The 14,088-nt window shown below is 34.0% G+C and overlaps 1 protein-coding gene across 3 annotated transcripts; it reads right to left on the bottom strand.

Annotated features, from left to right (window-relative positions):
• Window positions 1–1,333: 1,333 nt before the first annotated feature.
• Window positions 1,334–12,359, bottom strand: LOC122299881 (5'-3' exonuclease). Of its 3 annotated transcripts, none has more exons than XM_043110359.1 (7): window positions 11,879–12,359; window positions 10,542–10,712; window positions 8,225–8,459; window positions 3,424–3,646; window positions 3,102–3,255; window positions 1,710–1,862; window positions 1,334–1,576 (listed from the first exon to the last, which is right to left on the bottom strand). In XM_043110359.1, exons 1-5 carry the CDS (start codon window positions 12,251–12,253, stop codon window positions 3,111–3,113), a joined length of 1,149 nt encoding a protein of 382 aa, XP_042966293.1. In that variant the 5' UTR covers window positions 12,254–12,359; the 3' UTR covers window positions 1,334–1,576; window positions 1,710–1,862; window positions 3,102–3,110. The 3 variants fall into 3 exon arrangements, with proteins under 3 accessions (XP_042966293.1, XP_042966294.1, XP_042966292.1); XM_043110360.1 differs by having other exon boundaries at window positions 1,710–1,787; XM_043110358.1 differs by having other exon boundaries at window positions 1,710–1,876; window positions 11,879–12,357.
• Between the last annotated feature and the right edge of the window lie 1,729 nt (window positions 12,360–14,088).

The raw sequence follows: 14,088 nt of genomic DNA, 5'->3' as shown, positions 1-14,088 counted from the left end.
GTAAAGGATGAAACTACTGGATGGACATGGCTTATTAAGGTATATGTGACAAAAACCTATACCCATTTTATCTAATTAGTAAACTTATGAATTTATAATTTTATTTTAATGAATATCACTGCAAACTCTTTTTAAATTTTTAAAACATACTTGAATTTAGAAATTCTTTTATACTTTGGTGCACATTTAAGTCGGATAAATAGAGAATTCAATAGAGCTTTTCTAATAGTTTAAAAAATCTGAAAGTTTCTTGCATATATATGAGAGCCAAAAGATTTCCAGCGCAAAAATTCTATATACAGTCACTTTTGTGTAATTTTTACACACTCCACTATTGTGATTAGCTATATCACTTTTTTTTAATATAACATAACTGTTTTGGTCAATCACATTAGTGAAGTGCGTAATGAATACGTAAAAATGACTGTATGTAGTAGCTTTTTCTAAATGGTTGTAAAACGATTAAAAACTTTAGAGAGAGAAAGTGTTTCCGGCTTATAACACTCCCCCTCGACACTGACTCCTCTCATTGAGTAGCTATATCGACTTGCTAATTCGTTCATGTCTTGATCATCTTTATTTCTCCTTTTTGTGACTCTTGATCTTCTCTCTCTCTCTATATTGTCGCTTTCTTCAATAATGGCTGCGTTCGCATACTCAGTTCGGCTTTCGTTGTCTACTTGACCTTACTGCGTGGTGAAGATCCACTTTCCACCGTGTTCTATTTACTCTTTTTCTCCATGGCCTGCTACCCTTTCTCAAATGTTAGAAGAATCAGGTTCTTGCTCACTTTCACCAAGGGTACATGTTTCAGTTCCTCCATAGCTTTAGAACATGGATTGTACAGAGTCTTTTGGCCCCCCTGATTTATCCCTGATAATTTTAGAAGCCGACAATGTGACTTGGGTAACTACCAAGATGATGCTTCACCAAACACTACATTTCTAGAAACATAACAATAATAAGTGTATGGGTCACAACATCTCCACCCTTTTCTTTTCTCATCGTATCCCAGAAAAAAAATGGATCAAGTCGTCTTCTTTTCGGATTTACTCCAAAAATGATCAGGTAAGAATGCGTAACATATACTGCCAGAGACTTCGGAGTGACCCATTTTAGGCTAAAGCTCCATAGTTTTTGGTAAGGTCAGAGAAATCTTAACCTTGCTGTGATAGTCTGTTATTCATGTAGGCCGTTGTCCTCATGCATTCTGCCAAAAACCACTAACCGCCATGCAAAGCGAAATAGGGTAAGGAAACACTGGCCAAAGTGAAGCTATTGGCATCCTGATCATAAGAAACTGGAAAAGAAAATCAGAGGAAGCAACGTCATATGGAGCCATTGTCCACCCATACATATTTGGAAAAAGTTCCAAGTTTAATATATACATTGAATACTGCATCTGCAGGTATTACATTAACATATTGATCAAATTCACAGTTCTTGATTTCCAACAGTCTAGAATCGTCAGAAATTGGCGGAGTCCCTCAGCCAATCTAAGTTATTTTCTTTCTTCCACAAGCAAGAGTGACCACACTTGCAAACCACCATGCCCAGCAGTTTCTTCCTTCCTCCCCTTTGTATATTAAGAATCATGTGAAGAAAAAAAAAAACATATCAACACATAAGAAAGGCCTGGAGAGAGAGAGAGAGAGAGAGCATTAGTAGAGAGAGAGAGAGAGAGCATTAGTAAACAAGTGTAGCCACACCTCACAGTGGAATCTGCATGTGGGACATCAAATTTCAATACCACGTTTCCCCTCTGCAGTTTGAACTACTACAGCTCCCTGCTAGAACATGGCAGTGAACTTTAAATTGCCAGTTGCAGGTCCTCAAGCTCTTGGTTATCAATAATTCTTCATCTGGATACATCAGACTGAATTGAAAAAATAGTAAATCTACATAAGCATTTTATAATACTAATCACGCACCCTGTTCAAGTGTCCCCCCCCCCCCACCCCCCCCCAAAACCAACACACCACAAAAACTTCCCTTTTGGTGTCTCCGTTCCTATATCTAAAAGAAATTTTCAACATAACATAACAAACCATGACTTCCTTCTTGATGTGTAAAGTTTTTCAATTTACGTGACTATCTAAGCCAATTGATCAAATAACAGATACAAAATTGCTTTCACAACGTAGACATACCCTATTAATAGCCATCAAACAAATGGAGTAATGTTAAATTCCAGTTAAATACAAACCATCAAATAAGACAAGTCCCAACTTCTAGACCCAAGTTCAAAGCGATTACATGTATTTCCCAATGCACTTTGTGGGACAGGTCATAGGGAGTAAATTTTAGTAAAATGGAACAGTGTTAGGTATCTTGTAAACAAAACAAGATAGCATCAACATTAAATATCAGATAAATAATAAATTTCGAAAATTCTCAAAAGAAAACCAATTTGGATAATTCTCAAAAGAAAACCAAGTGTTCAACTTTTTTTTTGTATTTTTATTGATGTTTAAGTAAATAAAGTAGGACACTCATGGTGAAACATGTACAGCAACACATGATTATCAACACGAGGCCGAAAAAAATTGTTAATTCGAAATTGCTACATACCATCACTTCTTTCCATTTCATATATAATATAGGCAACAGTGCTCTATTATTCCAGCCAAACTCACAACAAAATATAAGTAAGATGAATTACATTGGTTTACACTCAAAAATATTTATACTAGACTAAGATTACCATATTTCATAGATAATATTTGAGCAGAAACAATAAACATCTTTTAGTCAAACTTAGCTCCTTTTTTAAAGATCTTTTACTATATTTCATAAATTTCCTGTAATATCTTCTTTAAGTTTATGGATCAGGTCTCTTTTTCGTGAAAAGTTTTTTTTTTCAAAAGCCAATGCTCAAGGTTTTAACGAACATCCAAAAAAAAGAACATGAGCCCCCCCCCCCCCCCCCCCAAAAAAAAAAAATATTATAACTTTAGCAGGCATTTTGATTCTTTAAAGTTTTATAGCATAAATTTAACGCAAAAATGGGACCTCCACAAGACTCAAAATGATCCAAAAGCATTCAATTCAATCTCCAAAAGAAGTCTTAGCTCATCCATTGAAAAGATGGAAGTGATTACCAGTTGGTCTTAACCATCTGAAAAATTAGATCCAGTTTGATGAGTGAGCTTCTGAGTTTCTTCCAACAATTTGAAGAAATTAGATAGAATGGTCAAATCATTGTGTGTTTCTCTCTCAACTAACCACTCCTCCTTAAGTTGAATATCAACATCCCTGGCATAAAAGAGTGATTCAGGTAATCAGATACTAATGATGATTTAGGAGGAAGTAAAGGGAATAAAGGGACTGGAATTGAAGCATTTTCTCTGGCAAAGCCTACAGGAAACAAAATTTCTCATAAGAAAAAGGTGAGGGAAAGATATAAAAAACAAACCGTGTTACCTCTTAAGGGCAAGAACCTCATAATTCCTTCGCAGGTAATCAGCATACTTTGTAAGGGCTTCTTGTGCATACCGTTTACCCACAGTTCTCACTGCAGCAGCATTTAATAAATTTTCCAATGAGCCATGCTTTTTTAAAAGCTTTAAGGCAGTCTTTCGACCAAATCCAGGAGCCATATGTTGGATCCCAGGAACTCCATCAACCTCATCACCCACAATGCATCCTACGCAGAAGCAGCTTTAGTTAGATGATAAAGAGAAGATAGAAAACATTTTACCAGCAGTTTCAAATAACCGCAAGTGTGATCGGTCTTATCAGATTAAGTGAGTTGTATATTTGATCCCTATTCTTGCTGGATGCAATTCAAATAGCGAAGACAGTTTAGAAAGAGGAAAAAAAGTTACAAATCTAATCTTCCTAATGTTTTTCCTTGTTTCTATAATACTTTACTTCAATACACACTAGAAGAATTCCAAACTCTAGGTTTTTGTATCATACCCGAGTGCCTACAACTTGGAGTTTTTGAAATTAGGTTTCCTATTTTCTGGTTTGTGTCATACTCGTACCTAAGTGCCCAAGTTTCCAGCATATTAGACTTTTAAGGTTTTTGCTCTTCTTTTTCTTTTCTTCTTCTTTTTTTTATGTCTGGGAACCTCTCCAAGGCAAGGCCCTTCGGACCTACCCCTGCAAAGTAAACCCCGGTCCCATGTACTTGGATTGAGTTCCCTTGAGCTTTCAATAAAATCTTGCATAATATATCCAGGCATACTTCTTGTGTGCTTGGGCTTTGCCTGTTTACTTGATCAATAAAATCTTATTTTACCTATCAAAAATAAAAATAAAATTTTACATAACATAAAAAATAAATAAATAAATAATCAAACTATTTAATTCCAGCTACTCTTGGACTGTTTTAAGGTGTTAATCGGTGTATTAAATGATGATTTGTCATATATATATATATATATACACTTTTTATAAGTAACTGATTTGTCATATATATGGAAAGTAGAGTCTTTCTGCACAGAATTTACTTCCAGTAGGACTGGTATAGAAGTAGGAAAACTGCCTAATATAGGAATCTGATTCATTCCAAAAATGTAGGACCATAAAATTTCTAAATCAAGGATAAATGATCTACAACTAACTTAGGAAGTCATGGGTTGCCTCAATTGGAAACAGACAAAAGGAGCTTCCTAGAAGTGCTACAAACCCAGTTTTTGCCAGCCTTAATGTAGCCCAAGAAAACCCGAACTGTTTCTATGAAAAGGACCCTAAATCGCGTTACTTCAACTTAGCCATAGTTCTCCCTTGATACTGCCCTTGTTCAGCTCCTAAAACTTAAAAAGCATTTCATAATATAAATCCAATCTATTGGCCTCCCTTTGGTAATTTAGGTGAGTTTTCCTCAAGTTTTCTCAATTCTTTTCATCAAAATTCAAGTTTAGATACCTAATGCCCCTCTAATGTATTTCTATATCTATCTTGTATGGTTTTGTCATAAAAGTCAGTGCAGGATCCAATCTTTAATACTACAACTCATAAAGAAATTAATACATAGCCACTGCATGTTGAATAAATTCAAGGTTTTCTTCACTTTTGAATGAAATAATCCCTGAGTTCATTCTAGTAGCAAAAAAAGTACACTAACCCTATGTTTTCCCCACTAACTAGACATCTCAATGGCACATCTTTCAAGTCCAAAAGGGTTCCTAGGTAGGGCTGAGCACCGACAAAGTCGGAGTCGGATTTGGCCTCCTCCGACTCCGACTCCGACTTTGTTGGAGGCCGAATCCGACCTCCGACTCCGACTCCGCTTAGACCCCACTCCGCTCCGACTCCGACTCCGACTTGTCGGAGCGGAGTCGAAGTTGGGCTTTTTGTTGGTTTTTTTTATTGGGCTTTTTTTTAGAATTTTTTTTTGACCCAATTAACATTTCAATTTTACAATTTGCAACTCTAATCGGATTTGGGCTTCCATATCAATTTTTTTTTTTTTAAATATAATTTGAGATTTCTAATTTATCTAACCAAAATTAATACATTAGAAAATAAAATTAAGTAACAATTTAATGTGCATTATTTAATTAACTCACTAAAAAAATCACTAGTTAATTATTACTTTATTAATTATTACTAACTTAGAGAGTTAGTTATATATTAGAAATTTGACAAATTTTTTTTATTGTTTTTATATCCAAGGGAATATATTTAATAATTATGTAATTATATTGTGATATTAATTTAATATATATTAACTAATAGTATACTATTATATATATATATATTATATATTAGTAATATACTAATACTAATACTATTAGTCTATTAATATATAGTAATATTTATTAACTTATTTACTATAGTCTATAACAAATAACTAGATGTAATAACTAGTTACTAATATATTTATTAACTTATTTACTATAGTCTATAACTAATAATAACTAGATGTAATAACTAGTAACTAATAACATGTAATAACACTAGTTACACTAGTTCTAATAGATAATAACTTAAAGATATTAATTTAATATATATTAACTAATACTATACTATTATAATTTTTATATATATTATATATTAGTAATACACTAATGCTAATACTATTAAATTAGTAAATTAGTAATATTTATTAACTTATTTACTATAGTCTAATAAATAGATAGCCTAGATGTAATAACTACTAACTAGTAACTAATAATATGTAATAACACTAGTTACACTAGTACTAATAGATAATAACTTAATGATATTAATTTAATATATATTAACTAATAGTATACTATTATAATTTATATATATTAACTAATACTATACTATTATATATATATATATAATATATATTAGTAATACACTAATACTAATACTAATACTATTAGTCTATTAATATATAGTAAATTAGTAAAATAATTATTAACTTATTTACTATAGTCTAGTAACTAGTAACTAATAATATGTGATAACACGAGTTACACTAGTAGTCTAGTACTAATAGATAATAACTTAAAGATATTAATTTAATATATATATATATAACTAATAGTATACTATTATATATATTAGTAATTTACTATATACTAATAGTCTAATACTATTAGTCTATTAGTATATAGTAAATTATTAATATTTATTAACTTATTTACTATAAGTTTATAACTAATAACTAGTGTGAATTACTAGTATATTATTGAATTTAACTAATGATGTTAATATATAAGATATAGTTATATAAAATCTATATAATCAATTTTAATTTTTATACATTAGTATTAAATGCTATTATAAATTTATTACTTATATATTAGTGTTATATGTTATATTATACATTAGTATTATAATGTTACATGTTATTAAGCATTTTAGTATTTATACATTAATATTACTTGTTATTATATTTATATTTATATGATTAATATATAGAAAAACACATATATTATTTATAAAATATATACATTAACGGAGTCGGAGTCAGAGTCGGTGGGAAATCGGAGTCGGAATCGGAGGCGGAGTCGGAGTATGAGTATCGGAGTCGGATCGGAGTGGAGTCAGAGTCGGATCCGCCTGGACTCCGACTCCGACTCCGACTCTAACTTCCCACCGGAAAAATCCTCTGACTCCGACTCCGACTTGTCGGAGCCGGAGCGGAGTCGGAGTCGGAGTCGGATTTTCGGATTTTTGCTCAGCCCTATTCCTAGGGTCTGCACTCCATTGTGCAACCTACAAGCTGAATTTAATGCAAGTCTTTTGAAGCAATCACCTAGAACTCTAAAATTCATATATTTTTCCACATCTACCCTAGTCCTCATTGTTTTTCATGCCAAAACTTAGGATCATAAGGCTAGATAGTGCAAGAGGCTGATAATCAAGGAAAAACACGTGGACACTGTCACTTGATTTTCCCCAAGTAAATGGCTAAAAGGCCCTAGGTATGAACTTGATTAGGCTTGTTTGTGGTTCATGACTAATTATCCTACGACAGATTGTAATTAGAAGAAATACTTTTTAGCGTTTGTTTGAATTTCTATAAAAGCTGTCCATAGTCAGCAAAGCTATTTCCTTGCATGATTTGGTTTGAAAAATATGTTTAAAGAGAATATTTATATAATACATGCATGATTTATTTAATTATTAAGCATCAATGTGTAGGAGGTTCAATTTCACTTGTTAGTTTCATAAACTTGTGTCTCAGCCCCTGCAGCAAAGTAAAATAGCCCATAAAGGCTGCTGTAGGGCTTTCCTAGGAACAAGAAGTCCTTAAGACCATAGCTTTAGCTCTTGATGAGTCACCTTTTCAATGAAACTTCTAGGAAGCTACAATGAACCATCCAAAAGAGAATCCAACTTATTCTTTAACAGCAAAATGTAAATCTACTCGTAGGTTTTCTCTTTACCATTGACCTCCTTGTTGGGAGCATATAAAAGAGATGCTCTGTGAGATATTGCTGCATAACCATTGTCCAAATAATAATCTTGCAGATGTTCTCACAATTGACTGCTATCTCCATTACCGTCTCTAGACCATACTTGGTGAACGGAAATAACAAATTTTCAAACAAAACCAGAGAACACCATAAGCAACATAAGATCTTTCAAAAGAGGTAAAGCCACACTAAACAAGAATATATAAGCAAAGAATACTCTCGAGGATGAGATAATTCAATCTGCCTAAAATGGAATGATCAATTGTACAAATTTGTTGGGAGAAAACATTTCCATGTCTATGAAAATAACACCAAACAGAGAACTTCAGTAGATAATGGATAATGCAATCTTCACATGAATTGCACCTCATACTTACTAAGGCTCAAATCACAGCGTGGCTCACAATCATACTGAGCAATGTAGTGCTTTATGGTGTAAAAGGACCATCGGTCTAACTCGTCTAAAGGCATAACAATTTGAACATCTTCTGAAATCAATTGCTTAAAGTCTTTATCAGGAGAGGCAATTACCACCCGATAGCCTTTTTGTAGAACTTGTCCAGCGAGTGTAGCTACAACATCATCTGCTTCATGGCCTTTAATTTTTATGACCTGAATGATTATGTTCATAACAGTAAAAATACAAACAACATATATCCATAAAATTGTGTACATGGACTTCACCTATACATTCATTTCTAATAAAATTTATTCATACTTATAAAAAAAAAAAACATATATCCATAAAAAATCTGATATCTGTCTTTTTTCTAAGAAAGAAATCTAACAATATATGAGATAATATTCAAAATTTTCTGGTCCACTTAAACATGCAAATCCCACACTGGGAAAAGGAATAACTCACATAGGACCGTAAGTTATAAGGGTAGTCATAGATGATAAACCCCAAATTGAGCACTTACTAGGTGAAACTAGGCTTTATAAGTGATTTTAGGGTATGTTTGGATGTAAAATGATGGAAAGTTTTTAATTAATAGTGAAGAAATTAAGAAGAGATGAAATTTTTATAGGTTTTTGTGTAAATGTGGGTCCCACATTTTGACACCAACCAGCATTTTGACAATGCATAATCCCCCATCCCAACCAAATGGACTTCCATAAGCCCACCCCAAAAACCCCTTTTATTTCATTAGTACACCAATTCCCCCACATCCTTCCATATTTAGCATTTACAATCTGTCTCCACAATGCATTACTCTCTTTTTTGTACCTCCAAAGCCACTCCCAAGGAGGGCTTTATTAAAAAGCTTTAAATTCCACACACCCAAACCTCCACAAGACACTGGGGTACAAACCTTATTCCAACTCACCAAGTGATATTTTCGTTCCTCCCAAATACCACCCCATAACAAATTTCTAAAAATCCTCTCAATTCTTTATACAACCTCCACTAGAATAGGGAAAAGAGAGAGGAAATAAGTGGGTAAATTAGAGAAGAAATAAAAATTTTAAATTAATTTTTATTTGTATTAAAATAATATATCTTTTTTTTGATAGGTAATTGTATTAAAATAATATATCTTAAAGAAAAGATGAAATAAATTGAGATGAAGTGTTTTGTATGTTTGGGAAGAAGTTAAGAATTTTTTTTAATGTAGATGAAATTCTACGTTACTGCAGATGACTTTCACCTGCATCCAAACATGGGCTTAATACCTGACAAACTCAACCCATTCTCCCATCCAAAACAACAATACTAGGCACTGTTACTGTTCACACCCCTCTTCATTCAGCCCTTAAACAGGCAACTGATTTTCACTTTCTCTGCTTTTATCTTGATGCCAAAACTTAATCTTTTGGTTCATAGAAGCTCATATTGTTGAAAATATAAAAAGTTGATACGCTCTATCAACTCCTTTACATTTTTGCTATGTGCCGCCACTTTCTGTTCCTGTTTATCCTCATCCAAAAGTTCCTAAGGTACATCCGTCAGGGTCCAGCTCAGGAGCAATGCTCTTTAAGGCTTACTTATATTCAAAGGCCATACCATCATGTTTTCCTAATACACATCCCATCAATTATCGGTCACTGACATATACAACTCAACTCAACTCAAACCCCCTATATATATCTATCCTAGCCTTCCAGCACCATATTAATCTCCCAAGAACCATTTTAAATTCCTTTATTTTCTTATGAATAAAATTTCTTGATTACCGATATTAATTAAAAAAAAATCCTTTTATTTGCTGAGGGGCCTCCAGCAAAGAAGAAACCAGGTTTGAATCACTTAACTGCCACCACCTTTTATAATCTATAGCATTTAGCATTTACCAAGGCTTCCCATGTCAATAAGATTCAAGAACTATATGCGGTCAGAATCATTGTAAGATTTGAGTTCCATCTTTTGGTCCTTCTCGCACTTGTAAATGATCGTCACTCCAATTACTAATTTCAAAAGATTGTTTCAAGTAGGAGTTTCACAAACTACAAATTTTCAAGTTTATTTAGCTATCTGCAAATGTGGTCTATCTAAAACCTAAACAGACAACAAAGACAGCAGTTGTTATCAATTAGAAATTCTTTAGAAGCACATTCCTTTTGAAGTTATTGAAGCATAATAGAATTGGCGAACATTCCTTGCAAAAAGTTACTTCAGATATATTAGACTATCAAGCATATTCATAAAATTTACAAAGCATGAAAAAATAGTCATAAAGAAGATTCACCCACTGGAACATTGCATTTTCCAAGTACATCAGTGATGATTCCATGCGACCTTCCAACATGGCCCCTTGAAAATCTTTGTGAAGCTGGAAATGGTCTTACAAATTTCCTCCTGTGTGCTTTATAGGAAGGTAATAGCTGTCTGCGATGCTCGCTGCCCCCTTCCCCATCAAGAACCTGAACCACATATTTTATCGAGTACAAATAAAAATCAGCCTACATTCTTTTTCTATCTTTTGGGCCAGAATTCATCACCATTTCTGAGAACAACCACAGTATCCTAACATCTAACTTTAGAGTAACAGACAAGATCAAGAACATTTTTTATAGGCATTTCTTAATGACAAGGTCAAGAATATAGAAGAGACAGAATTCGAATTCTAAATCTTGTAAATAATACAAACATAAAAATATTCCACAAATACATCAGGCAACAGTTAAGTGCTGACAATCAGGATACCAGCTTCAATACCAACATATCTACTGTGAGATACACTCAACTGTCACGACCTACAAAAGAAAACAGGGAAACAAAACTTGACATTGAAAATTCAGCAGCATCACTATTATCTAACCCTTAGTGAATGAATGAACTAGAACCCTATATACAGATGCCAACACATATTTGATTCCAATAAGTGACAGGCAACAGACTGATCAGGAAGAAAGAATTTTATGTGCCTGGGGCCACCATAAAGCAAATCCATTGTGCTTGATAGGATATACAGCTCATCCTTATTTGATGAAACTGATAAACGTATCCTAATAAAGTAATATTCTTATTCTCTTTACTTGTATTCTTATGTTGTTGGTCTCCTACATGATATGGATGAAGGAGCTGCCAACTTTTCACTTCAAAAACAAAAGGAATCACAGGTTTGCAAAAAGTGACGCACAGGATGCAGCGGAAATAGTAAAAATCCTGAAATAATAAGAAACAAGCTCGAATCTTGCGCTCTATTTTAATCACAATTGGTCAGTTAACTGTGATCATAATTGAAAGATTACTGAAGTAAAATTTGACATGATCTAAGACGTTACTTCCTTTTTCAGCGATTAAAATACGGTTAAAATTGGCGCCACCTACATGCAGATGAACATTTGCAAAATAAGATTAATACCTTCGTTGTGGCATCAAAAAATTGAAGCTCACAACTAAATGTTCCAACAGAAATGCATTCTGTCTATGTACGTATGTAAGTGTGCACGCTGCGAACATATGTACCACGGTCCAAGTACAAAGTATACGTAAATTGCCATCTGTATCTCTGTGTGTGGTTGTGTGTGCGCGCGCGCGGAGATGCAAATAATAACAGGCTTAGATATTAAAGAAAAGAGCTTACGGCAATGACAGGGTCGCTAAGACTGACTTGAGAGAAGAAAATAGAGACCCAACGACCAAAAGAACGTAAGCTAGGCGTGCTTCCCGCATAGCAGAGAGGATTAACGTCCAAGAAGAACACCCTCTTTTTGCCTGTCTTCTTCGCATCGCTTTCGGGTACTAATTGCCCATCAGCTGCTTGATTAAACGACCCACAAACGGAAGCAGGAGGAGTGATAGCACCATGCGTCGCTGCTTCTGTTTTCCTCGTTTTCGCAATTGTTGCTGCCGCTGTTTCGAATTTGAGAGTCCTATACGAGAAATAAACTGGTGGTGATGGGCTGGGAGGGAGAGGAGGATGGATGTGAACATGGGTAAACATCGCAATCTGCACCATCTTCGAACGACACGCCCAGCTGATGTCTTTATGCAGCACCTCCTCAATTGGGAGCTGGAACCTCGTAGGGGTGGACACAGGCCTAGGCTGGGAGCAACTCGGCCGAGCCCAGCCCGAGTTGCCGCAGCCTGCAGGCCCATCTTTTATATTCCAACAAATAGGAAATTAAACAAAATTGTGGAATGTCTATTGGGTTAAATACTGAAAAAACAGTCATTGTAATTTTCCGGAGTTTAGTATACCTTAATTTTGAAATTTCTAATCTATATTTTCGATTTTGATTAAATTAAGCCCATTCATTAGTGTACCGTTAATATTATGTTAAAATGTTACTATTCTAAATGTTCGAGAACTGAATTTTTTTTTTAAGTAAAAAAGGGAGGCGGGGCGACCAGCGTAGCAATCATTTCTAGATATGATCATAGGAGCCTCTTCTCACTACCGAATGTCCAGTTTGAGCCATGAAATATCAGTTCAAGAACTGTATTAATTTAAGATAAGTATTACAGCTATAAAAAGATTTTATTAAATAGATTTATAAACTGATGTAATTTCATGTGATCTGTTAAATCTACTCTAAATCTACTCTAACACTAATGAAAGTATCCCATGTGGTTGGTGCGATTGGATTGTGCTACTTGAAAAATGCCCAGGTTGTATCTAGGTGACAACCTAGGTATTATTGGCTCGGCCTAAGGAATTAGGTTTTTTTCTATCTTTTTTTCCTTTTAATGAATCTTTTCTTTCTAATTTTTATTTTCTTATATGAATACATGGCACTTATAATTGATGCTGACTTGAAATTTCAACCTGTTATGAATTCAACATTTAGTTCCTCTCCCTTTTAAGAATGTTAAGGGATCTAATCTTCATATCTTCATTTTACTTTGAACACTAAAATAGTTTGTATGATTTGTTCAATGTGAAAAATGAAAAAATAATATATATTCTTAAAATATGAATAACGCGATATTTTCTTCTCATCACAAAAATGTATATAATTAAAGTTTGTAGTATACACATTAATTTTTAAGGACATAATATTTTGTGATAACACGACTGTCACTTGTTAAGAGAATCAACTATGATCTATCACCCCATCTAGTGCTTATAGGGTAGGTGAAATATATAAAAAACACTACTAGGTTAATATCACTACAATGATCGATTGTTCAATGACCAATAGTATTTGTAGTTATAGTAGATATTAGTATCGTGCACACTTTTTGAAAATAGTGAGTAACTTGGGATACACATGAAAAATTATTTTTTAATGATGGACTCCAGTTTTTTCAAAATGAGTGCGCGAGACTTAAATACCCTAAAACTATGTGATGACCCGCTTTTGAGTGTATTTTCGCTGAAATAGTTGTTTTTATTTTAATTAATATTTTAGTTATTTATTTTAATTTATTTGCGTTTTAAAATTGTTTTTAATTCAATTGATGTTTTGTTTTATTTCTTTTGGTTGTTTACGGTTTTTAATCTCTTTTCGGCGGTTTAGTGTTGTTTTTCCCAGACCGAGGATTAGACCTCGTCTTTTCCCTACATCTCTTTCCCTTTATCCTTTTCTTTTTCCTTTTTCTCTTTTTCCTTCTTTCTTTTTCCTTTCTTTTTCTTTTTTTTTTCTTTCTTTTCTTTTTTTTCTTTCTTTCCCGCTCGAGCCCCCCCGGTCTCTCTCTCTCTTCTCTCTCCCTCACGTCGGAAGCTTCTCACCCCCGGTATACCGCCATCCGGCCACCGTGCGGCTCACCGCCGGTCCCGTTCGCTTCGTCTCCCTCCGGCGCACCTCCCCACCGAAACTCACCCCCAACCGGCCGGCCGTTTGGCCGGAA

Source organism: Carya illinoinensis, chromosome 16 (assembly GCF_018687715.1).
Source record: "Carya illinoinensis cultivar Pawnee chromosome 16, C.illinoinensisPawnee_v1, whole genome shotgun sequence".
NCBI lineage: Eukaryota > Viridiplantae > Streptophyta > Magnoliopsida > Fagales > Juglandaceae > Carya > Carya illinoinensis.
Note: the sequence above shows the minus strand (reverse complement) of the source record. Positions and strands in the feature narration are given on the sequence as shown.